The 26,551-nt window shown below is 53.2% G+C and overlaps 1 protein-coding gene across 4 annotated transcripts in view; it reads left to right on the top strand.

The window, feature by feature from the left end:
* Positions 1–26,551, top strand: part of CNKSR2 (connector enhancer of kinase suppressor of Ras 2) — a 192,965-nt gene that overhangs the window by 34,712 nt on the left and 131,702 nt on the right. For all 4 annotated transcript variants that reach the window (XM_061570262.1, XM_061570253.1, XM_061570244.1 and 1 more), the window contains exon 2: positions 1,771–1,934. In XM_061570262.1, the coding sequence (XP_061426246.1) occupies positions 1,771–1,934 (164 nt within the window). The remainder of the gene's footprint in view (positions 1–1,770; positions 1,935–26,551) is intronic.

The raw sequence follows: 26,551 nt of genomic DNA, 5'->3' as shown, positions 1-26,551 counted from the left end.
GGGAGAGAGAGAGTGTGGGGGGGGGAGAGAGAGTGTGGGGGAGAGAGAGAGTGTGGGGGGGGGAGAGAGAGTGTGGGGGGGGAGAGAGAGTGTGGGGGGGGGGAGAGAGAGAGTGTGGGGGGGGGAGAGAGAGAGAGTGTGGGGGGGGGGAGAGTGTGGTGGGGGGGGAGAGAGAGTGTGGTGGGGGGGGGAGAGAGAGAGTGTGGTGGGGGGGAGAGAGAGTGTGGTGGGGGGGGAGAGCGAGTGTGGTGGGGGGGGAGAGCGAGTGTGGTGGGGGGGAGAGCGAGTGTGGTGGGGGGGGAGAGAGAGTGTGGGGGGGGGGGGAGAGAGAGTGTGGTGCGGGGGAGAGAGAGTGTGGTGCGGGGGAGAGAGAGTGTGGTGCGGGGGAGAGAGAGTGTGGGGGGGGGAGAGAGAGAGTGTGGTGGGGGGGAGCGAGAGTGTGGTGGGGGGGAGAGAGAGTGTGGTGGGGGGAGGAGAGGTGTGGGGGAGAGAGAGTGTGGTGGGGGGGAGAGAGAGTGTGGTGGGGGGGAGAGAGAGTGTGGTGGGGGGGAGAGAGAGTGTGGTGGGGGGGAGAGAGAGTGTGGTGGGGGGGAGAGAGAGTGTGGTGGGGGGGGAGAGAGAGAGTGTGGTGGGGGGGGAGAGAGAGAGTGTGGTGGGGGGGGATAGAGAGAGTGTGGTGGGGGGGGAGAGAGTGTGGGGGGGGAGAGAGAGTGTGGTGGGGGGGGAGAGCGAGTGTGGTGGGGGGGAAAGAGAGTGTGGTGGGGGGGAGAGAGAGTGTGGTGGGGGGGAGAGCGAGTGTGGTGGGGGGGGAGAGAGAGTGTGGTGGGGGGAAGAGAGAGTGTGGGGGGGTAGAGAGAGTGTGGTGGGGGGGAGAGAGAGTGTGGTGGGGGGGAGAGAGAGTGTGGTGGGGGGGAGAGAGAGTGTGGTGGGGGGGAGAGAGAGTGTGGTGGGGGGGGAGAGAGAGAGTGTGGTGGGGGGGGAGAGAGAGTGTGGGGAGTTTGGGGTCGTGAGAGAGAGTGTGGAGTGCGGGGGGAGTCTGTGGGGAGTGCGAGGGAGTGGAGGACGTGGCAAGGATTTACAGGGGAGGAGGTCACAGCTTCAGCCGCGAGGCTTAATAAATATTCATGTATGTACCGCGGAGATGCATGTATGCATATGTATGTGCGTGTGTGCAGGTAGCAGAGGGCGACGTGTGAGTGTGCGTGTGTGCTGAGCAGTGGTTAGCGCGCTGTGCTACGAACCCAGGTACCCGAGTTCAATGCCCGCTCACGGCTAATGTCAGTGGCGAGCAATTTCTGAACCGGTCCTGGGCCTCCCCCAAGGTCAACTCAATGAGTGTCTGGTATGATGTGTAAAAACATCGGCACTGGGAAGACAAAGGCAGCCAGGCGTGGTGCTTCCATGTGCCTCCCTGCATCTCCATACTCTCGTGTGTCTCACTGCGTCTCCCCGTGTGTCACTGTATTTCCCCGTGTCTCACCGCAACTCACCGTGTGTCACTGCATTTCTCCACATTTCACCGCATCTCTGTGTCTCACTGTGTCTCACCGTGTCTCGCTATGTCTCACCGCATCTCCCCATGGGTCACTGCATTTCTCCACGTTTCACCGCATCTCTGTGTCTCACTGTGTCTCACTGCATCTCACTGCATCTCTCTGTCTCACAGCGTCTCCCCGTGTTTACCCACGTCTCCCCACGTCTCCCCACGTCTCCCCTTATCTCGCCGCGTCTCCTCACCCCACCGCGTCGTCTCTCCGTGTCACCCGGCAGGCCTGGACGACTCCCTGCAGGAGTACGTGGGGCGTGTGGAGAGCGAGAAGGTGGACGGGGAGCAGCTCCTCGCCGTGTCGCACCAGGAGCTCGAGGAGCTCGGCGTGGCGCGCATCGGCCACCAGGAGCTCATCCTCGAGGCCGTGGACCTCCTCTGTGCCCTGGTGAGCGGAAGCAGTGGCGTGGGGGTGAGGAGGAGCGGTCGACCGATGAGAGATAGTCGATGTGGGGGCTTTGGTTGTGGAGTGCGGCGCAGATTGAGGATCTCTGTCGTGGTGAAGAGGTGTGACGCTTCTGTGTGACGTTGAGGATGTGAAGGCTTCTGTCGTGGTGAGGGGTGAGGACCTGTGGCATGGTGAGGAGGTCAAGTCCAGGGTCATGGTGAGGAGGTGCGGTCCAGGGTCATGGTGAGGACCTGTGGTATGGGTGAGGAGGTCAAGCCCAGGGTCATGGTGAGGGGTGAGGACCTGTGGCATGGTGAGGAGTTGAGGTTCAGGGTCATGGTGAGATGGTGAGGTCCAGGGTCATGGTGAGGACGTGAGGATCTGTGGTATCGGTGAGGAGGTCAAGTCCAGGGTCATGGTGAGGGGTGAGGACATGTCTAAGGAGGGTGGTGATTTGAGAAACCTGCCCCATGTTTTTTATCTCCCTCATCGGGATATGGAGTCGAACTCGCAGCCTCTGGTTTGCTAGTCTAGTGTGCTGGGTGTTGTTACTCCGGTGTCGCAGAGATAGACACCGGGACATGTGAAGAGAAACAAAGAGAGATATAAATAAGAAATGTAATAAGTGTTGCCCGCCACTTGTTATTGTTACGCTCGGAGGATCTGGGGAATTGCTGTGTTAATGTTTCCGTGTGTGTGTGGCGTCGAAATCCTGCCCTTCTGTTGCAGATTCTTTGTTTAATCCCACACGAAGTTTAATGTTTATACTTGCGTGTAAGTGCACTGTGTGGGTGTTTTGAGTAGTGGGGAGCGGTAGTGTAAGGGTTGGCGCATTGCGCTCTAAAACCCAGCGAGCCGAGTTCGATTCCCAATTGTGGCCAACACCCGTGACGATTATTTGAACCGGTCCTGGGCCTCCCCTGGATCGACTCGGCCTCAAATAAGCACCTGGTGCGGTGTGTAATCATCGTCACTAGAAAGACAAAGGCGGTCGGGCGTGGTGCTGGCCACCCACCCCCTCGTGTGCTGTGCCGGCCTTCATAGGTGCTCGCTAACAGCACTTGCCCCAACAGTCTGTTAAGGCTACACGAGTGATCTTTGTCTTTGGACGTAGTGGGGAGCAGTGGGGCGCGGTGGGGTCAACCCTCTGACTCCAGCTCACGACTTCCAATAAAAGTGGCGAATATTTGATCGGCTCCTGGGTCTTCCATCCCAAAGGTTGACTCGGACTTAAACATCAATAGCTAACGCGGCGTGGCCGTGCTGGCCTTAATAGGTGCTCGCTAACAACACTGGGCCCAATAATCTGTTAAGGGTGACACGGAGAATCTTTGTATTTGGTATGAAATGTCAATGGTGTGGGGTCCTGTGTGTTTTGCACAGACATCCGGGGTCTCAATGCGAGCTGTTTTTTTGTGTGTCACCGGAGTTCGCGTTGCCATACTTCACCGCAACGGCGGGTGAAGTGAAGCAGGCATCATCCTCGGCCACGTGTCGCTCGCCCCGAGGTTTCCCGCCATCGGGGGTGGGAGCCAAAGTTTGGGGTGGCGATTAAAGAATTTCGTTGACCGCGTGCAAAAAGGAAAAATGTCGGACGTGCGAAATATCTTGCGAGAAACAACAACAACTACAACTCCATCGGGCTTGGTCCGTTAATCGGTCCGAGCGGATGGATGTGCGCAATTGAGCTGTAAACAAACATGAAAGGAACGAAACGAGAGAAGTGGTGGCGGTGTTGGTGGCCGTGGGAACGCAGTGAAATAGTGCGAGCGACAGAGTCCAGTAGGAGGAGAGAGCGACCGAGCAGGCGAGAGGGACAGAAGGTGTTTGTTGTATTTTTTTATCTCATTTAATTTCTGTCCGGAGAGGCACAGAGTGAGTGCGGCTTTACTGTGGCCACAGAGAAAGAGATCGAGACATGGAGACCCCCCCCCCCCCCCCGCGCTCTCTCTCCCTCTCCGTACGCTGGTGTCCTGTGATTGTCACTGACCCCCCTCCGCTCCACCCCCCCCCTGTCGTTTGTTCTTGCTTTGCACTGGCTCGGCCACATATAGCCTCCACCCCCCCCCCCCCTTTACACCCCCCACCCCCCCCTTGGGGCAAGATCGGATGTGGACTCACATGTGGGAGTGAGGAAAGGGGAGCGCATAGAGAGAATTGATTGTGTGCAGCAGGAGGAGGGTGCGTGGGTGAGTGTGCGTACGTGCGAGTGATGCTGCCCACCCACCACCTCATCACGCGGGGAGCGGTGGTGTAGTGGTTAGCGCTATGCCGCGCTACGAACCCGGCTACCCGAGTTCGATTCCCGTGCAGAGGCCAACACCGGTGACGATTATTTGAACCGGTCCTGGGTCTCCTTCTCTCGTTTGTACCCGATGCGGTGTGTAAACATCGCCACTAGAGAGACAAAGGCGGCCGGGCGTGGTGCTGGCCACCCACCAAACCCCCCTCGCGTGCCGTGCCGGCCTTCAAAGGGGCTGTTCACGAAGAGCACTTGCCCCAAACAGCCTGTTGAGGCTATCAGGGTATATTTGTCTTTGTGGTGCCGGCCACCCAACCCCCTCGTGTGCCCTGCGTGCCTTGTAATAGGGAGCTGCTCGCTACAGGCACTTGCCCCAAACAGCCCGGCGAGGCTACCTGGGGGATCTTTGGCTGTGTACAAATATCCAGGCTCGATATAGCCGGGGGGGAGGGGGGGTATCATGCTCGTGTGTGCCGTGCCGGGCTCCATAGACGTGCTCGCTGACAGCACTTGCCCCAACAGTCTGGTAAAGGCTTAACAGGGAGGATCTTTGTCTTTGTAGAGAAACGGTAGTGGAGCGCTTACCGCGCTGCGCTCCTAACCCCGGCGACACGAGTTCGATTCGGTACCCGCTCAAGGAGGCCACCAACATCCAGCGACGCTGATCTGAACGGGTCCTGGGCCTCCCCTAGGTCGACTCAGCCCAAAATGAGTACCTGCTGCGGGGTGGGTCTGGCTACCCCCCCCCACCCCGCGCGTCGTGCGTCATAGGTGCTGCTGGTCCGCTCACGGCACTTGCCCCAGCAGCCCGCGTCGGCTACACGGGATAGCTTTGTCTTTGTTGTGCACGCGTGGGGTTCCCGATGGGAGGGAGGAGTGGGTGGCTGGAGGGGCGGGGGTTGGGGGGGGGGCTTGGCAGACAGGTTTCCTGCCTGGTTCAAGAAAAACAAAGGCAAACATCACCCTCTCCCGCCCCGTGTCGCCTCCACAGGCGGGGGGGGCGGGCAAGTGTTGTCGGACCCTCCCCTAGGTCGACTCGGCCTCAAATGGGTAACTTGGTGCGGATGTGTAACAAATAAGAATGGGTTTTACAACTTTGTGGCAATGCGACAGGGTGTTAAGATGTTCGCACACCAGGCAAGGTACGGTCTGCATTGACCCACGCGCCACTTGTGGCGAGCATGCAATTAGTGCGGATGTGTGGAAAATCAATCGGCACTGGGGGGAGACAAAGGCGGCCGGGGTTGTGGTGCTTCCCCACCTCTGCACCCCCTGGCCTCGTGGGCCTTGCAGCACTTGCCCTCAATAGTCTAGAAGGCTATACGGGGCGTCTTTATGAATGTATACAGTGCCTGCGTGCTGTTGGCACAGCAGGGAGAGGGAGTTGGCTGTTGCATTTGCTGTCAGCCTGGGAATATTAACCCGGAACATCTGGGTCTCTCCCATAACCTCACAGCTCGCATTCACCACCCACTCCACGTGCGCCTAAGCGCGAACCTAGCCTGGCACAATCGGTGACGTCACCGCCGACGCACGAGTGGTGAATGACGGATGTTGTGATGAACAAAGTTCCACCATAATTGTGTGTCAATAAGTAGAACAACAGGCTGCGATTTAGCCAGGACAGCCTCACGGAGTCTCAAGGCGCTGTTGACTGGAGGGTCTTGCCACTGCAATTGTGGATGGGGTGCCGCGGTGGCTATGAGACGTTAACTACGTCGCCTGGCATACAGGAGGTCGTGGGTTCGATCCCGACCCTGACGCCTGTTGTATATTTGGAGTTTGCGTGTCTCCCCGTGGTCGTGTTGATTTTTCTTTCTCCGTGTTTTCCGTTTTTTTCTCTCCACATTTAGAATCGTCGTGCGTCTAGAGCATCTGGCTGCATTACATTTCCACGTCATAAGCCACTTCGTTGAACTATCACTTGTGGCCAGGTCACTTCAGCGACAACAACAAAAAGCACTACATAGGTCAGTGGGCCTTACCTGGTAAAATAAAAAAGTATAGTTTCGTATAGTATACGAGTGGGGGGTGGACATTCAAAAAGCTCCACACAGATGGACTCGATAATCCATTGCTGTTACTGCCACCTTTGCACATGCAATTAAATCAACTGTTTTATATAAATATTATTTTATTATTTCTAGATTTGAAGCTTTCGTGACTGCAAGGATTCATATTCTTAGGTTTTTTAGGTAAAGTCACGTAGGTAAAAATTGTAAATTAATAAAAGTAAAATAAAACAATAAAAATAAAAAATCACGACGTTTCGGAAGCAACACAAGCCTCCGTCTTCAGGAGGCTTGTGTTGCTTCCGAAACGTCGTGATTCCGAAACGTCGTGATTTTTTATTTTGTTTTATTTTACTTTTATTAATTTACATTTTTTACCTACGTGACTTTACCGAAAAAACCTAAGAATATTTTATTATTTCCCTTCTACGTGACTTTACCGAAAGAACCAAGAATATAAATCAACTGTGTTTGCAAACATTCACACACAAGCGCGCGCGCGCTAATTCGCAGAGATTCAATACACGGGCGACGATTCGGAGAGACGATACAATGCTGGATGTCGTTTGCGAATCTCTCAAGTCTTTGTGGCGAATGCTCAGCGCCTCTAGTGGTTGCGGAGGCTTCCGTGAACCCATCGCGGTCACACGGACCTTGTTCCGAGTCATCCACATGTGCTGTGCGACAGATCGCCGAACTTTGGAATCGATGAACCATCGCATCGCTGCCCCCTCTGCCATTGTGGCCACGGGTGCTCTATAACTGCGCTCTGCTCTGCTACTTCGTCTGATGCTGTGCGCCGTGGTTTGTTCACGTGAATGCCTGTGACGGCAGTTTTAGACACCGTTGTTGATTTGCTTGTCTTACGCCGTTTGTTGTTTATCCCGACTGCAGTGAGTTCTGGGGTGGGTTTTCGTGTAAATAATTTTTTTGCTTTTTTCTTGGCACGTCACCCTCCAGCCTGCAGTGTCCACGGCCCTTGACCTGTGGAGTTGGCCCAACACCCCGATGTAGGATCACAGAACTCGGGCAATTGTTGGCGGCACCCGTTCTGGCTGCACTTCTTGCTTGTCCGTGATTTCCCACTCCTCCCGAATCGTTCACGCCCTCTCTCGTTCTTTGTCTCGCCCCGAGAGCGGACGAAAATATGTGTGGGTGTCACAAATTCTACCGAACGAAACGTTGATATTTTTTTCCCCCAAAGCGACGGTTTTCAGATGCATTCGTTGAAGCAGGGAGCCTTGGAACTTGACCTATTCAACTCCAGGAGAGCGCATCAGTGGTTTTTATTTTTGTTATTGTCACGTACGGTTGTGTGTGTGCGTGTGCAGGATCCGTCAATACTCCTGTGTACGTATGCTGTTTGTTGTGTGTGTACGTTCAGGTGCGTGCGTGTTTGTGCACAGGTTCTTGTAAAGTGGAGCGGAGTGATTAGCGAACCGCACCACGAATACGGCAACCCGAGTTCGATTCCCGCTCACGGCCATCACCAACATTCAACACCGGTGACGATTATCAGAACCGGTCCTGAGCCTCCCCGAGGTAACTGGTGCAGTGTGTAAATATCGCCACTTGGGAGGCAAAGGCGTGGTTGCTGGCCACCCACCCCCTCGTGTGCCGTGCCGACCTTCATAGGTGCTCGCTAACAGCACTTGCTCCTACAGTCTGTTAAAGGCTATACGGTGGATTTGTATCTTTGTTCCTGCGGTGTGGTGGTGAAGTGGTTAGCTAGCTCACTGCCCTGTAACAAACATGACGGGGCCACCTGATTTTGATTCCCAATCACGGCGGACATTAAAAACAAAACAAAAAACTATCTTTATTTTATTGTACCAGGTGGGGCCCCACTGAGCTATGCAGCTCTTTTTCAGAAGCGACCTGGCCACAAATGATAGCTCAACGAAGTGGATTATCATCACGTGGACACGTGTAGCAGCCAAGTAACCTGAATGCATGTTGATTATAAATGAGGAGGTAAAAACCAAGAGGACCCAGAGAAAAATCCATGCCACCACGGGCAGAACACGCTACTCCAAATATACAGGGGTCAGGGTCGGGATTGAACCCACGACGTCCAGTGACCCTTAAACGTGGGAATGTAATCGATTTCTTAGGGGGAGTCGGTGGTGATGGTCGATTGTCAGGATTTGTCCTCGAATCCGTTGCCGGCGTGTGGGTTGCAGTCGTCGTGAGCTGCGCCGGGCCGCTCTCTCGACCTAGCGGGGTAGGGGTCCTCACGGTTTGAACACAGGGCCACGGCGTTCACACACCTGTACAAACACAGGCCCTCCAAGTCAAACATGGAACACCTGCTGAGGTGGACATACGGTGGCGGGGGTCAGGCTAAGTAAGGGAAGCAAGAGGGGGGGGGTGGAAGGGAGTTCTCTTTCACTCCCCGGCTCTTCCCACTTTGCGTGGATGGGGGTGATGCAAGCGGACTGAACCATTTCGAGTCCGCACGTTTGTTTGTGTTGCAACTCGAGCGTGAGCTGATGCCTCTGTCACACGCAAGCAGCGTAGTAAACGGGTCAACACCACCACCGTCAGTCAGTCGCGTTTGATCGAATAAAGTGTGGGAAGTTGCCGCCTCTTGTCCTGGCCAGTGTGGAAGAGTAGACCAAATACCCTTCTGCCAGCAGTGGCAACAAGCAAGTAATTGCAGGGCTGCGCATTTGGAAAGTTTTAAAGTGCGAATGAAGATGTAAATGTCCTTCCAAGCAATGTGTCCTGCTCGCAAAACAGGATAGCAACGTGACGCGTCCTGTGCGTTTACGACGACGCAGCAAATTCGTTTTTAAGTCAAAATAAGACCCACGTGACGGATTCCGTCCAATCGCGGATGGTTGTGATCGGGATGTTGCTGCGATTAAAGAAACCCAAATTATGTCAGCGGTGGCCGCTATAAGAGACACAAACCCTAAGGAGTTATTCCGAATTTTATTAATGTAAGCCGTGAAAGATTTGGATTGTATATTTTTTAGGTAAGCCCCCTTTTGTTATTACACTGCTGGCGGAAGGCCTCCTCACGCCGCATCGGTCTTGAGAGCTGTTTGACCATACTTCACCATGCTGGGTTAGTGCGGGTTGGCGAAAGGGGGCGGGGGGGTCACTCCTTGATCCGGTTCTGAAATCACCCACCCGTGGTGATGGCAATGGGTCGGGAATCGAACTCAAGCTGGGGTTAGTTATTTTTTTTCGAAACTAAACTTTTAACTTTACCGGGTAAGGCCCACTGAGTTATGTAGCTCTCTTTCAGAAGTGACCTGGCCACAAATGACCCAATTAAGTTGCTTATCATGTCGACATTTATAGCAGCCGAATTAAATGCATTAAACGCATGTAGACTTTTAAATGTGGAGGGAAAACCCAGAGGACCCGGGTGAAAATCTACGCGACCACGGGGAGAACATGCATACGCCAAATATACAGGCATCAGGGTCGGGATTGAACCCTCGACCTCCTGTATACGAGGCGAGGTAGTTAACATCTTGCCACCGTAACGTGGTACGCGAACCCGCAGCACCGCTTTATTTGAATAACCGGTGAGGTTTACTTCACCGACTCCTGCAATGTAAACCCAGTGATGATTACACACACACACACTTGGCCGTTCTCTGTCCTCCTTCAGTGCTGCCCCCTCTCTAATTTCCCATCAGTCCTTGCAACAGCCAATGCCGTTGGCCGCCAACTGTCAGTTGGCTTTTTTTTTGCCCGTTTAGCGCGGTTGGGTACGTACGGCGCGAAATAAGTTCTACGTACATGTACATACAGAGAGATTCCCTCTAGAGGAGGCTAAGGCGCAGCCCCTGCAATTCCCTGCTCACGACACTGCTGGCGGAAAGCACCTCCGCTCGACGGAAGTATGAACAGGTCCTCCACGCTAGCACAAGCTTAGTTATGGGCCTGCTGCTCCATGCTGGCCGCTACGTCTTGGAATAGGTGAGTGTTAGCCACACTCTACCCCACGCCACTCGTGCCGTGGTCGTGTACTCGTTCCCCTGGGTGAGACAGAAGCAGCGGCACGGGGGGTGGTGGGATTTCAGCAGCTCGCTCTGTTGTTTTTCAATTGCCGTGCCAGGAGATGGAATCGAACCGGCGACATCCGGATTGCGAGCCCAGCGTGCTGACGATATGCAGAGTTTTTGTGTGTGGATATATTTTGTAAATTATTAATTTCATCTCAACTTTATCTTTCCAGGAAATTCTCGTCCGCATAAAAGCGGTCCGTGTTTACTCAGAAAACCGATTTGATGACTGACAGGTCGGTGGTTGGGTGGGGGGGGAAACCTCGCTCTCAGAGTTAGAGGCTTTGTGGGTATTTTGTTTTTATATCCGGGCTTGGCTTTATACAAACACTTCAGGAATGTTACTCTGCTGTGTAACTCACGAGACGACCCCCGGCAACACCACGGCATTGGCAATCGCGTGGCTGCCCCTTTTCAGACTTGGCATGAAACATTTACAGAACCTCCTCTCACTCGTCGATGTGCCCCGTGACCATGCGCGGTGGTTGATAATTATGAGTTGACGTACGCACGTATGATGAACTTTCTTTCGTGACGTAGCCAACCGTGCTAATCGGAGGTGCGTGGGGAAGGACAAGGTGTATGTACGTTGAAGCAGTAGAGTGACTCCATAATAGATGTTTTCTGAAGTTAGAGCGCGTAAATATTAATGTGTCATTAAACCCGCCACCACCCGGCACGGCAAATCAATAAGGTTTGTCACATTTCGATAAAAAGCTTTCGTGACTGCAGGGATTCATATTCTTGGTTCTTTCGGTACAGTCACGTAGAAGGGAAATAATAAAAATAAAACATACTAAAAGAAAAGGTTTGTCACGTAAATGAAACGTGCCATTTCGGTACTAGTACAGCACACCGGTGTGTTGGAGAGTAAACCCATAACATTTACAATTCGAGTACGACTTTTCACCAGTAATTACAACCAGCCTCATCAGGTGACAGCCAGAGTTGCGGAGAAATCCTTCTGTTTCGGTCTTAGAGTAAGACTGTTGTAATTATTGAAGAAGGCTTTGTCTCTTAGCCAATAGCTACTATGAGTGTATGTGTGTATGTAGCCAACTGCGCTAATCGGAGTTGCGGGGGAAGGACAACAAACTAAACACATGGCTAGCCAAAAGCAGCTGCTGCTGCGAAGATGATGATTTATGCTTGTGACTATTCATAGGCCAAATTAAAGTAAAATGGTCATCAGAAATTTTTTTCCGTAATTCTCATCAGGCCCTCGTGGTGTAAAAGTACAACCTCCTCCTCTTGTTACCCACTCTCTCTCTGGCCTATGAGGGCGTGAGAACTCTGCTCACCGCACAGGATTTGCCCCCTGCAATCAGATAAAGACTTCACCTAGCCAAACGCGAAACAATGTCGGCGTGATTTTATACAAAGTCAGAGCTGAGGTTTTGAAATACGATCCGGCAGATGTCAAAATATCCGCCAGGTATTTGACCACTCTGGCATCTGTATGCGCTGTGAAGAATGGCCATGGCTGGAAACGTCACCAATTGCATGTTTTGTATTCTGTTCTGGCCACGGTGTTGTTAAAAAAACGTGACGGGTCACATGTATGTAACTGGCATGCGTTGCCGACATTGGAGGTCATCCGAAAAATCCCAATGTCGGGCCGAGATGCGAAATTTTGGAGGATCCAAAAATCCGTGACGTCACCGAAAGTGACGTTACTTCCGTCAGCATGGCCGTGGCGTTACGTTTATTGCACCCGGACGCTTACGCGATCTGAAAGTCGGGTTCGGATATTGGGCCTCCGTTGTTCGCCGCGGCCCGCAATTGAACTCGACATTTACCAGGTCCATGGCGCTCGTCCATTGGTGTTGGCTATGCACGGAAACCGATAATCGGGTCGTCGGTTTCGTCGTGCAGCGCGCTGACCACCGCACCACCGCTCGCCCACGCGTGCGCACCCGTGTGCACGCGCTGTCATTTGATGGATGTGACAGCCAAGAGCGACAGCCAACAGCTCACACACGGAGTCCGTCAGAGCCGATTCATCACTGCGGGAGCGAGTCGGTCATGGGGGGGGGGGGGAGGCGGGGGGATACGCGTGCACGTGCGTGCCGTTTCATATCCGTGCAGCGCAGTGCGCACACCACTTCTGTTGTTGTCACCGTCTGTTTCGAGTGACCTTATCCTTTTTCACGTGACCTTGGCCGTGTCACGTGACCTCGTCTGGCCGACAGACCGATGAGCCAGCAACAAGAGGGGTGAGACGCATGCTCGACCGTCTCTCTCGAGATCCGTAATTGATTTTTGAGTTAGGCCAGTCGAGCAAATAAGGATGGTTCTGGCCCACGTGTCCGTCGCGTTAACCCCCTCCACCGCCCGGCCCAGGAGGCCAACGCAAATTTGAAATTATGATGTGGGCACGCGGGCGTTGTAAACAAGCACGCGCCGATCGCTGTCGGTTAGCACGGCTGGCTACGTGCAGCGCACATACCGTACCCACAGACGCACGTCGGCTGACCGGTAAAAATCCGGAGGAACGCATTGTCACAACCAAGCCAATAGCCTCGGCGAATATTATGTCATTAGTTAATCATTGTTTTAATCGCTCGACGCACACGCTCGCGGTAGGCAACGAGCCAACTTGAACCGTTAATACCCAGTGATGCTGATAGCTGCTCGTTAATAACATTACGTCCGTTGTTAATAATCGCTATCCATCATCACCACCACCACCGCTCATAGTCCATCGTGTAATACCCATTAACCCTTCGCCGGTGCTAATTGACCAGCCCCAATCCTCCCCCTTAACCACGGCTCCGGCGCTGTCCTTGGTTAAACCTCGCTGGCGGTAATTAAAGCTCGTTAGCGATCATTAGTGGCCATTGACCGTCGTCAAAACGATCCCGGCAGCACGCACGCGCGCGCACGCCAATTGGGCGTAATTTGTTGACGCGAGATCCCGTAAATTATTTGTTAACGCGTGAGCCGTCGAAGATTCACCGCCTCGTTTTACCGACAATCTCGCTAAGTCACGTGTTTGGCGGGCAGTGTTGATGCGCACGTCTCGATCTCGAGGGGTTGTTGATGGACTTGTTAACTCCCTCGCCTGGGGTACAGGAGGTCGTGGGTTGAGAGTATCACATTGCTACCCGATCAGCGACTTTGTTTGAGCTTATTATTTGTGGACCAGGTCGCTTCTGAAAAAGAGCTGCCATCGCTCAGTGGTGTGCCCTTGCCCGGTAAAATAGACAATAGTTTTCGATTTAAAGCTTTCGTGACTGCAGGGATTAATCTTCTTGGTTCTTTTGGTAAAGTCACGTAGAAGGGAAATAATAAAATAATAAAATAAAACATAAATATACGCTGCCAAGCCTGGTGGTGCCCATTCAGACGCTGTCTTTCCGACAGACCTGTTCTTCACCTGAGGACGGCTGCTTGCGTTGTGGGCGAAACGTCGTGAGAATTGTATTTTATTATGTTTTATTTTTATTATTTTATTATTTCCCTTCTACGTGACTTTACCGAAAGAACCAAGAAGATAGACAATAGTCGAGTGTAAGTTTTCGTTTGGCCGCAAGGTTTGCGAAGGCCTTCGGGCGCCTCTGTGGAGGGGGTGAGTGGATGTGTTCGGTGGTGATGCCGGCGGGATGGCGGATAGAGCGGTCGATGGTGTTGCTGCGGTGGTCGTGGTGCTGATTGCTCTTCGCGTCCGTCAACGGCAAGGGGGGGACGACACGTGACGGCTCGCATCTGCCATGGCCACTGTTCCGCAGCAGTTCAGAGCTGACCGCTTTCACAGAATCGGAATGTTGATTTATCCTGGAAGAATCCGATGAGCTATGAAGCTCTTTTTCACAGATTTCCAGCAGGGGCACGGGGTCAGAACGTGACAACAACAATATAAAAGCACAATAGGAAGTGCTTCGTTTAGGAAAGGTAAACAACTCGCTTAAAATAAATAGAACTAAAACTAAACTCTTTGCCAGGTAAGGCCCACTGAACTATTAGATATTTTTTTCAGAAGCAACCTGGCCACAAATGATAGCCCAACGAAGTGGCTTATCGTGTGGACATTCATAGCAAAAAAATTATGGAAATAATGTGGCCAGGAGTCGAGCCACATGGAGTTCTTGTGTGGACTCGCTATGTTAGGTTTGAATAGCGATATTGATGGACTTTAATGGAAGGGTTGCGCTCCTTATTTTCTGAAAAAAAAATCCGAAAATCAGGCCGCGAGACATCGACGTTTTTTGAACGGCGTCGTTTCTGAGTTGTCGTTTCGGATTGGAGTGTGACGTCACGTATGTGGAAGCACGTGGCGTCGGGTGACGTCACTGTCGTAAGCGTCAAGACGTTCACCGTTGGTAAATAAACGCAATAAACGCAAAAATCTGAAAAAAATTCAATCGTTTCACAAAAAAAATCCATAATTTGACACTTTTTCAAACCAAAAGTCATCCCGATTTATAGTTTCTTTATAATCTGGAGACTTGAACCGTCTGCATGTGTGTGTATAAACATTTGTACCTATGTATATTTGTCTGCCGGACCAATCCCATCTGTCTGTAAATCTGTCTGCTTATACCGTATGTCTGTATAAGTGCGTGTCTGTCCGTCTTGTTTATACCTCTGTGTCCCACAACACCCCCTTGAAAACTCGCCACGCCACAGTGCGCGGGGTCCACACACCAAGCCTCGATCAACATTATATCTGCGCCGTGACCAGAGCGGGCTGAATGGAAAACAAAAAAACACCGAGACACGGCTTCTGATCGAAAAACAGGCGGGGGAAATCAGAAAGCATCGCCACCCCAACCCTCGCTGGCGAATCCCTGAGGCAGTCCGTTATCCCGGTGGCTGATGGGTAAAAGACACAAGGACACGCTCAGTGCACAAACCTTGAGCTCGGAACGAATGCAAACATTACCTCCCCCGTGTGTGTCCCCCGTTCTTCCCCTTGCACGCCATTGCCCCTAGTCAACTGCCACCCGTCACCCCCCCCCTCCTTCTGATCCTCCTCATTTACCTTCTCCCTATGCCCTTTCCTTCATCCCTTCATCCTCATCCTAACGCCACCTCTTCTTCCTTACCCCACCTCCCACCTCCTGCCCGTGTGTCTCATCCTGGTCCTCCCCCTCCTCCTCCTCCTATCGCACTCTCCTGCTGCTATCTCATCCTCCTCATCCTCATCTGCCGTGGTTGCCGTGACGACAGGCCGCGCCAGCCGATTGGCCGCGGCGTCGGTTGCCGTGGCAATGCCACGCACTGCGCGCGCGCAGCACTTGAAAACGGCGTGCGCGTTATTTATTGGCACGCGCAAGGGCAAATCGTAGCGCAATAGCAACATTCTCACCGGCGGTAGCATCGTCATCGGTGACATTGTCACCAACGCCATCGACGTCGTCATCGGCGACGTTGTCACCAGTAACATCAGCATTAGCAGCAGCAGCAGTCGTGGTCAATCCGCTGCTGGATTAAGGCCTCCCTCGAATCAAAATTATAACGAGATATTCACTTTGATATGATCTAGACTGAAAACTCATATCTTCAGAACTGATTTTTGTGTTTAGTTTGTTGTCCATCCTCCTGCACCTTCGATTAGAGCGGCTGGCTACGTACGGTGTGAAAGAAGTTCAACGTGCATCCACACATTCAATGCAAAACAAAGTTTCGTATCCAAATGCCAAACGCGACAGTGCAAAGAACGTAATGGCTTGTTTTGCTGCATATGTTCCATACCGACAGCGTGCATACATCTTTAAAAGCGTGTTCGTCACGGCTTTGTCGTTACGAGTATTGAAGCTCCTTTCTCCATCGAGCGAGCCTAAATATGACAAAGCCATTCATTTGAGCACCATTCAAAAGTCGTTACATTTGCTTACGACAAACGACGTGGTTCACGCAAACGCGCTACGAGCCCGGCGGGCCGAGTTCGATTCCCGCTCACGGCTAACACCGGTGACGATTATCCAATCCGGTCTTCGGCATCCTCTAGGTCGACTCAGCCTCAAATGAGTACCTGGTGCGGTGTGTCAACATTGCTACCGGGCGTGGTGCTGGCCACCCCCCACCACCTCGTGTACTGTGCTCTTTAACAGTCTGTTTATGGCTATATGGGTCGGTGGCTGTTTTTGTATTTGTCTATATACACAATGAGCATGTATAGCCGGTCTATAATGATTCGCCACCATTGATTCCATCAGTCACTTCATCGAACGTCGCTCCCATCGGGCGCACGAGAGTATTTCTCCGCTCCATCTACGCGGCGGACGCCCTCTCGGCTGCGTTACTTTTGCCAACGACAACACGCTCAGGTGCGTGCCACCGACTCACCGTGGCAGCAACCCAACCACCTCCGCTTTTGTCACGGACTTGCGCCATCGGTTGACCATAACACCCAAACGTAGGACCGCAGAGCTTGGGAAATAGCAGTGGCAGCGCCGGGCTCTGGCTGCCTTCATTCGCTCGGCTGTGGTTTCCCCTAGCGCCTCCGTGCGAAAAACGTTGCCCGGCGTAACAAAATCCACTCCAGTAAAATATCGATCTGCATTTCACTCCTTTTGACTGCCATTCCCATCGTTAGTCTTTACCGCTGGCCATCATCGTCCGTTCTCGTCACGGGTCCTCTGATTAACGGTCAAGATGACGTCTCGAACTTGGCGTGCACTCTCTAAGCCACGTGTTCCTCGTTGTGGGTGTTCCTCGTTCTGAGCGCCGCGGTGGCGAGATGTTAACTACCTCGCCCGGTATACAGGAGGTTCCTAGGTTCGATCTCGACCCTGATGATACCTGTATATATGGAGTTTGCATGTTCTCTCTCTCTCTGTGGTCACGTGGATTTTTCTCCGGGACCTCTGGGTTTCCCCCCCCCCCCCACATATTTAGACTCGACAACGTGTGTTTAGAGAGGTTTTTTTTGGGCTGCTATAAATGTCCATGTGATGATCAACCACTTGGTTGGGCTATGATTTGTGTTGGCCAAGTCACTTCTAAAAATATAGCTGTAGAGCTCCTGTTCATGTTCTTGGTTCTTTCGGTAAAGTCACGTAGAAGGGAAAAATAATAATAATAAAAACAATGAAAATTCTCACGACGTTTCGACTGCAACACAAGCAATCATCAGGTGTGAAATCCACGGCAAGAAAATTTGTTAGGAAAAACCTCCACTTTTTTTTCCTAACGTTAGGAAAAACCGCCACTTTTTTATTTCCTTGCTGTGCATTTCACACCTGATGATTGATTGCTTGTGTTGCAGTCGAAACGTCGTGAGAATTTTTATTGTTTTATATTTTTATTATTTCCCTTCTACGTGACTTACGAAAGAACCAAGAATATGAATCCCTGCAGTCACGAAAGCTTTAAATCAATATATAGCTCCTGTTAAATAACAGATAGTTCAGTCATCATTAAGTTTAGTGTCATTCCAACAGTGACCCCCCCCCCCCCTTCCTTGGCGCACTCTTAATCGTTTTGCTCCATATTAGTCTCCAGCGTCCATGGTTTGCGGTGGTTACGTCACGGCAAGACATTCCTCGGGACGGTTATTGAAGGTGGAGGGCGATCAATATGTTTGTAATGACGGACACAGCCGCCCTTCATGATATTTGAACACGAGGGAAAGCGTGCAGTGATGTTGTGTGTGTGTGTGTGGGGAGCGGTAGTGTAGTGGTTAGTGCGCTGCGCTACGAACCTGGCGACCCGAATTGGATTCCCACTCACGGCCAACACCAGCCGTGACGATTATCTGAACCGGTCCTGGGCCTCCCCTAGGTTGACTCGGTCTTAAATGAGTACCTGGTGCAGTGTGTAAACATCGCCACTTGGGAGACAAAGGCGGCCAGGCGTAGTGTTGGCGACCCACCCTCTCGCGTGCCGTGCCGGCCTTCATAGGTGCTCACTAGCAGCAATTGCCCCTACAGTCTGTTCAGGCTATACGGCTGATTTTTGTCTTCGTGTATAAATGAGAAAAAAATTACATCGCAACATGTCTAAGCTCCTCAGAGTAAATTGCGAACATCAAACGAGAAATAAATACAAATATACTGCAGAGCAGCCTCTGCGGACTTCAATGAAGATGTTATTGAACCAGATTGTGTTGTATTGTGTACCAAAGGAATCCAATTACGTTACCATTCCCGCATTTAATTTCGTTCAAGCCGACCCTTCTCACGGTGGTGGGGCGGGGGAGGCGAGTTAGGCCGTCGCCGGGGTCATGTTGGGGTAAATTGTGAGTAGAGTAAAACCTTGGATTGCGAGCATAATTCGTTCCGGAAACGTGTTTGTAATCCAAAGCGCTCGTACATCAAAGCACCCGTATATCAGTTGTGATCACGTGACGCTCGGCAGACAAAGCGTATACACGTACTACTCGTATGGCAAGACCTCGCTCGTTTATTAAGTTAATATTTATTTTAAAATTTAGCTCGTCTTGCAAAACACTTGCAGATCAAGTTACTCGCAATCCGAGGTTTTACTGTACTCCGATCGAGAGAGAGAGGGGGCCTCTCTCGGGGGTCCTTCTGGTGTCTGCTGGAGGCCCTCTCCTCCGCCAGCCAGCGGTGGTGCGAGAAAGCAAATTGCAGGACTGCTGCTGCAACTTTACCTTTGCATGTGATGATGGTGATGATGATGTTGACAATGCTGCATGACCAGGGTTTGAACTTACCCGTTTCTGAGTGCGGGTCAAGGACGTTGTTCCCGAAGCCAAGTTAACTCTTTTGAGTTTTTTTTTTTTGGTTAAACAAATTATTCGGTGCTGCTGATGCTGCCGCCCACTGCTGCAGTTGGCAGTGGGACAAAATCAGAATCAACGGCGACTCTGCAACATTCGTCATTAACACCGTGCGGCCCTAAAGATAAATTAAATATGTAATGGGCGACGTTTTGGGCAACGGGCCTTTGCCATGTGCCATAAAGAAGGGCTATTCTCTCAAACGTCACCTATTTGTTTACATTTCGCTTTCCATCCTTGTATCTCAACATACAAATCAAACGTGGGTTCAGTCCACCATCCTGTCAGCCTATTGATCTACTGACCTACTGACCTATTGACCTATTGACATTGCGAGCTTCACTTTTAGACCATCGGCGTTTGATTCGGCCGTATGAAATCTCTGAACAGGTATTTTTCCCCATTTTGGGCTCATCAGCAGCGTCAGCCATGCTCAACAAATACTTTCATCATCATCATCACCACCGCCATCATCACCACGATCATCATCAACATCATCGTCGATCCGCTGCTGGATAAAGAACTCCCCCAAGCCGTCGCCTCCACGCACGATCACATGACGCAACAGCGATCCTGCCCAGCAGCCACCCTCACCGCTCCATCTCCCCTCGCGTGCACTCCATCGCCGGCCTATAAGACGTTGTTGGTTCGAGCCCTCCCTCCGCACCCATGGTGTGTTCGACTACGGTGTAGTGATAGGAGGAGTAATACTAATAATACTAACAACAACGCGTATTTTATTTGTCTTGTTTGCTTTATAACCCGGCGTGTATTTGTGTTATGGCCGTTCCTTGTTCAACACCAGTGATTTAATGCGGGGACATTTTTCTTCCAGTATCGATCCGAGATTGGAGGAGGAAGGGGGAAAAAATGAGAAAGGGGGGAGGAGGAGGAACCCAGTTAACATTGAACATGGGCCAATGTTGGTCCAACCACATACCAACGTTGAGGCAGCGTTGGCCCAACGTTGGGTCAACTTTGGGTCAACCACTTGCCAACGTTTGCCCAAGGAGGACGGAGGAGGGAGGAGGAGGAGACGCCGGTGCCCTTGCGCGCATTGAGCGACGCGATAGTTGATAAATATTGACGCTGTTATCTCCGCGTCGCGCCGTTATTAAAAAGGGGGCTTCGCATCGACCGCGCGCCAGCGAGCCCGGCGTGGGCGTGCTGGCGCGGCAGCGCACAACGGTTTAGACGGCACCCCTCCTACGAGCACCCCGGAGACCAGAGTTCGATTCCCGGCCATAGTTACGGCCACTCGACGACCGATATCTGAATTCGACAGTGAAACCTCCCTTCCTCTCCACCCCCAATCTGCCCAGCCCCTTGCCCTGCCCCTCCCCTGCCTCTCCCCAAAGATACTGTGCAGAAGCACGTTATGCTACCGATTATTGCTTAGATTAATCGGCTAGGCCACGATAAAACACCCAAGACATGTACAGTGGCGTTACCGACCCACATCCAAGTACCATGGAGAGCTCCTGGCAAGGCGACGCATGCAAATATCCAGTGGTTAGTAAGACAGCTTATTGGGACAAGTGTTGTTCGCACACAATGGGGTGGGTCAGTGGGTGACCAGCACCACGCCCGGCCGCATTTGACTCCCTCGTGGCGACGAGTCGCACGCCTACCCACCCAGACACCTACCCACTCGCGCACCTACCCGCTCGCGCACCTACCCACTCGCGCACCTACCCACTCGCGCACCTACCCACTCGCGCACCTACCCACTCGCACATCCTACCCACTCACACACCTACCCACATACATACACACAAGCACACACGCACACACCTACTCAGCTGCGAGTATAGACACCTCCACCCACGCACAGACACGGCAAGGGCTCCCCGTGGTTCACACTCGCCACCCGACTTGCTCCTCAGAGCTTGTAAATATCTAATGCACATGAATTTATGGATGTCTGTGTGTGTGTTTGCGTGTGTGATGCGTATAGCTGTCCGTGTGCACAGAATCTCAAAAAAGTCCACGTGCCGTATCTGTGCTTATTCGGGCACTGGCTGGCCAAGTGGTGGGAAATTCCACATTACTATGATGGGGTCCTCGCTCACCAACTCGCTCGACTACCCTCACTTACCCACTCACTAAACCCACACTCAGCCACCCACCCACACACTCGCACACTCACACACTCACCCACTCGCTCACCCACTCGCTCACCAACTCGCTCGACCACACTCACTCACCCACTCACTAAACCCACACTCAGCCACCCACACACCCACTCACCCACTCACCCACTCATCCGCTCATCCACTCGCTTCACATTCACACATGGCGTTGTACGAAGCTCCGCCGTCCGTAGTTTGCCGTCCGCAGCCACAGTCGCAGCACGCGGGAGCAGAGCGAGAGGAGAGCGAAGAGAGCGGGAGTCTCCCATTCTGCATCTGGCATCCACCACCCTCTGCGGGTTCTGTACGGCTCCGCTTGAGCGCGTGTGACGACGGTGGCTGCCACGACAGATCCTGAGCTGCGGGGGAGGAGGCGGGGGGGGGGGGGGGGGGCTCGCGTTTAGCATGCGCGCCACGGCACCCCCCGCTCCATAGGATATCCTTCTCTCCCTCTCGGTCTCTCAAGTGTCCGTCCGTGGGTCCGTGGGTCCGTGGGTCCGTCCATCCACGTGTTTGTTTCCTGCCCTCCTGTCCCGTCTGTCCACGCGTTGTCCGTCCGCCCCACGCGAGCGGCCGCGTCTCTCCGGACGCCCGAGATGCGAGGAGGAAGAGGCCGAGCCCGTTGGCGGACAGGCTGCCTCCAACCTCGTTGCTCCGTGGGACGACGTTCCTGGAACGTGTGGGGGTAGTGGGGTAGGGGGGGGGGGCTAGGAGGGTGGGGGGCTAGGAGGGGGGGCTTAGGAAGGGGGGGTTCTCGAAGTCGGCCGAGTCCTGGGTCCCCCCCCCCCCCCCCCCCGTCTCAAGCGGTTTTATTCTCACTCGCGTACCGCACCTCTGTGTGTGCCTAGATCACGCACCTCATGCACCCTGTAGTTTTATCCACTGTTGCTTGCACAGGGTTTCATCGCGTTAAGCGTTTCATTCAGTTTTCCCCATTGAGTGTTTGTCGAGGGCCGGGTTATATTATTGCGCGTGACGCGCCGCGTAAAAGCCACGCTTTGGAGGGGGGGGGGGTACGGGGGGGGGGGGTCGGTTGGGTCTCTGGCTGTCGGCGTCACTGCGCGGCCGCCCTCTCTTTCCCCGCCGCGTTTACCGAACCCGGCGAGCGCGGTGAATGAGGAGCGAATGCTTGCAAAGTGCCTCCGCGTCGTCGCCGCCATCGTGAGCTTTGGTCTGTCCACTGCTAGATGAAGGCCTCCGCGAAAGCCGTCGCCACCAGCTTCACGGTGGATGTCCCCCCTCCCCCCTCAGGCTTGTTTCCCTCCGTGAGCTGCCACTCAGTTGTTAGTCTCCACCGCTGGAGATCATCCCCTCTGGCCGTGGCTTGTGCTGCCCATGCTCACATAGACCCACATGGAGACCCATAGACTCGCATAGAAACCCAAAAACTCGCACATAGTCCCCATAGACTAGCACAGACCCATAGACTCACAGAGACCCATCGACCCTCACGTAGACCCATAGGCGCACATAGAGACCCAAAGACTCGCACAGAGACCCGTAGACTCACAGAGACCCATCGACCCCCACGGAGACCCATAGACGCACATAGAGACCCAAAGACTCGCACAGAGACCCAAAGACTCGCACAGAGACCCGTAGACTCACATAGAGACCCATAGACTCACTTAGACACCGATATATTCACACAAAGACGCATAGACTCGCACAGAGACCCATATACTCATACAGAGACCCATAGACTCGCACATAGACCCATAGTCTCACATAGAAACCCATTGACACACACAGAGGTCCATAGACTCATAGAAACCCATAGACCTGCATAGAGACTGAGTTGTGATAAAACCGAGTTCTCAAGTGCAGTGAGTTGATGGTCTTAACCCTGTTACAAATGACGCAAAAAACCCATCTCGTTAAACTTGGTTCTGCGCTTAATGTGGCATACGATTTCCATAATAAACGTTCTTGGGTTAGATCGCGTTATTTATAAATGTGTCGTAACCCTCCACCACCCGACACGGCCAATCAGCAAAAAAGTGTCTTGTTGACAAAAGACAAATAGTTCACTACTTTAGCCCCCACCGGTGTGTTGAAGAGTGAAACCACAACATTTTCAATTTTTGAGTACGACGTTTCGCTGGTAATTGCATCCAGCATCATTTCCACTCGAGGAATTACGTACGCACCCGAGGTGGCTCGCAAGGAGCATCTCGGAGGTAGCTCCGTGGCATCCGCTTCTGTGGGCTGCGCTCCAGCGAGGAGTGCGGCTGCACTGCTCCGCGATCGTTTCGTCTCGTGCCGTGACGTCGATACTGCGATCAGGATGAAATTGTGTGTGTGGGGGGGGGGGGGTTTAGGGGAGGGTGGGGGGGGTAGACGTCACCGCCGCCCACCGTCATACAATATTAATGTCCCAAAGAATCCAATTCCGCCGTGAGATTACGGGGCCCCCAACTTTACTGTTTAATTTTTATCTCTCCGACGCGCGGCGTTTGGCCACATAATTCACCCGTGCGCCGGCTCCTCGCCCGAGCGGGGGCGGAGGAGCGGTGCGGGCGCCGCCAACGCTCTCCGCCAGTGTCGCCGCTGCTGCCACCGCTGCTGCCACTACATTGCACACGTGGGCATCGTATTTCAACCGCTGCCCGCGAAACGACCAGCGCTGGTTAAACTAAACAAAAAAATTAGATTTTATGTCTACTTCCCCCCCCCCCCCACCCCACCGATGTGATCCGTGCGGAATTCGCAACTCGGTCAACGTGCGTCTGCAGGTTAATATACGAGTCTGTGGGTCTCTTGGAGTCTATGGGTTTCTTTGCGAGTCAATGGTTTTTAATACGAGTCTGCGAGTTTCTGTTTAAGTCTATGGGTCTATATGTGAATCTATGGGTGTCTTTGTGAGTCTATGGGTCGCTTTGTGAGTCTATGGGTCGTTTTGTGAGTCTATGGGTCGCTTTGTGAGTCTATGGGTCGCTTTGTGAGTCTATGGGTCGCTTTGTGAGTCTATGGGTCGCTTTGTGAGTCTATGGGTCGCTTTGTGAGTCTATGGGTCTCTTTGTGAGTCTATGGGCCTCTTTGTGAGTCTCTGGGTCTCTGTGACTCTGTGGGTCTTTCTGTAGGTCAATAGGTCTCTATGTAGGTATATGGAACTCTGTAGGTGTATTGGGTTGCTTAAGGGAGTCACCGGTGACCGGGCTGAGACCACCAACTGATCTGCTACGCTTAAGAACCCGGTTTAATCGCAAACAGGAAGTGGCTGTGACCCGGATTCGAACCTAGGCTCTGAGGAGTGGCCGGCTCAGCGTCTCTCCGACCCCTGGCACCACCTGGCAGGCCTCCTCCCAGTGTTTGACTCGAATCGAATCTCAGCTTTGCCCGAGCGACTGTGAGAGGGAGATGGAATAGAGAAGGAGATGGAGGGAGAGAGCGAGGGAATGGGGAGATAGGAGAAAGAGGGAGTTAAGAGAGAGAGAGGGAGATTGCCGAGAAAATATCTGCCGGCTGTCGCGAGACAGGACAATTAAAGAAGGGGACGGCATTTGAATTGATTTGACCGCTCGCGCATTGAGATTCTAAGAGGCAGTCATAGCGGAGCCAGCGTGAGTGACGCAATGCTCGCAACCCCGGTGCGATTCCAGTGAGCGAGTCTCTTGGGAAAAAAACGTAACGAAAATATGTATATTTTTTTCAGCGGCGAGTGTTTTTATCTCTCTATCGCTCTATCTCTCTTGGTGCGCGCGGAATTTTCTGGAATGGGTTTTAATTGATGTCGTGAAGCGCTTCGAATTTCCGCATGGGCAATTTTCGCAAATTGCACGAGCGAATCGTATTTAAAATCGAGTCTTTTATACATTTTTTTTTTTTAGACAGAGACTGTGGGGAGAGCTTTCCGCTGCGTTGGAGGAGAAACGGCTCTCGGCTCGCCGAGTCAAATGGTTCCCTTTGACAAGTCGAGTTAATTTGGCGCTTTTCAGAAACTCAAGCATCCCCCCCTCCATTTACTTTTCATAACTGGTCGACGCAGGGTGCCGTTTGTTACATAATACGACCGTGATTACAGCGGAGGGATAAATAAACACGTTGGGACGTTGTGTGGTATTGTCACGGGGCACAAGGGAAAGCGCTGCTGTGTTCCGCAGACGACGCGCGCCGCTGTGAATTTTAACGCGTGGGCTTACGCGACCAACGTCATTCGCGACGAAGGTTTTTGGCCGTCGTTGATTTTGTTTGTTGGATCCCGTAAACGCGATGAGGCTGCTTTTCGTGGCAATCGCCGGCGGAAACGTCATGGTGCTCGCATTGTGAATGCTGTGGGTTTACACTCCAACGCACTGCGCGGTGTGCGCGAAGTCGTCACTCGTTGGCACGTTCTGTTCACGTGGTGGCGGGTTAACGGGGCACGCTGCGGTCGTTTTGGCGGTCGGCGCGGCGACGATCGCTCGCCTCGCTTCATCCCGATTGGGTCGTTAGCAGCGATGACATCTCAACTTTGGTCTATTTGGACCACGGCGGCATGCACTGCGGCACGCACGGCGGCACACACGGTGGCTTAGCTCGTTTGCGAATGACGTGCCATCCGGTGGGGGGGGATTAACGTCCGCTGTGTGAGCGACGCAGGTGGGGCGCGTTTAGTGTTTGGCGGTTAATGTTAACCAGGGTCTGCCTGTGGGGGGTTCGAACCGTGAGCCTCTCCGCAGCCAAGTGGCGAATGCGCCATGACCACCGCCACCACCACCGTCACCACCACCGCCACCACCACCATCACGACCACCGCCACCGTCTTGACCACCGCCACCACCACCGTCTCGACCACCGCCACCACAACCGCCACCACCACCGTCTCGACCACCGCCACCACAACCGCCACCACCACCGTCTTGACCACCGCCACCACCACCGTCTCGACCACCGCCACCACAACCGCCACCACCACCGTCTCGACCACCGCCACCACAACCGCCACCACCACCGTCTTGACCACCGCCACCACCACCACCACTGCCACCACCACCGTCTCGACCACCACCACCTGCCACCACCACCACCGTCTCGACCACCATCAGTGGGCGAAGCGCTGTGCGAGCTGGTGCCGGGCTTCTCCCGTGCCCCATTCACCTGCCCGTAGCCACCTTCAAGGTGAAGTATGTTCAAACAAGCCCCCCCCCCCCCCCAAGACGAAACACGGCGACGTGGAAGGAGGGGGGGGCGGGAGAAGGGGCTCGGGGGGAGGGGCGAGGGGGTGGAGGTGGGGAGGACTGACAGAAGGGCTTGTACAAATGTCAGCGTCTCTGTTTGTGCGTTGCCACCGCGGTGGTGTCGTCTTTTGCAGCGCACTACGGGACTTTGCGGTTCAGAGGTCGCCGGTTCGATTGCATCTCCTCGCGCTGCGGTTGAAACGGCGGAGTGAGTCTTTTATCCATGTTTTCCTTTTTGGGTTTAGATCGCATCAATGTTAATGTTTGGTTAAACCCGTCATCACCTTACACAGCTGATTAGTAATCTTGATGTTGTTGTTGTTGTTGTTTTGATCCCAGCTGTATAAATGGGTTCCAC

The sequence above is a fragment of the Lethenteron reissneri genome, chromosome 6, assembly GCF_015708825.2.
Source record: "Lethenteron reissneri isolate LAM-NWPU_2019-01 chromosome 6, ASM1570882v1, whole genome shotgun sequence".
In the NCBI taxonomy this organism is placed as follows: Eukaryota; Metazoa; Chordata; class Hyperoartia; order Petromyzontiformes; family Petromyzontidae; genus Lethenteron; species Lethenteron reissneri.
The sequence above is the reverse complement of the archived record's forward strand: the minus strand, read 5'-3'. Positions and strand labels throughout refer to the sequence as shown.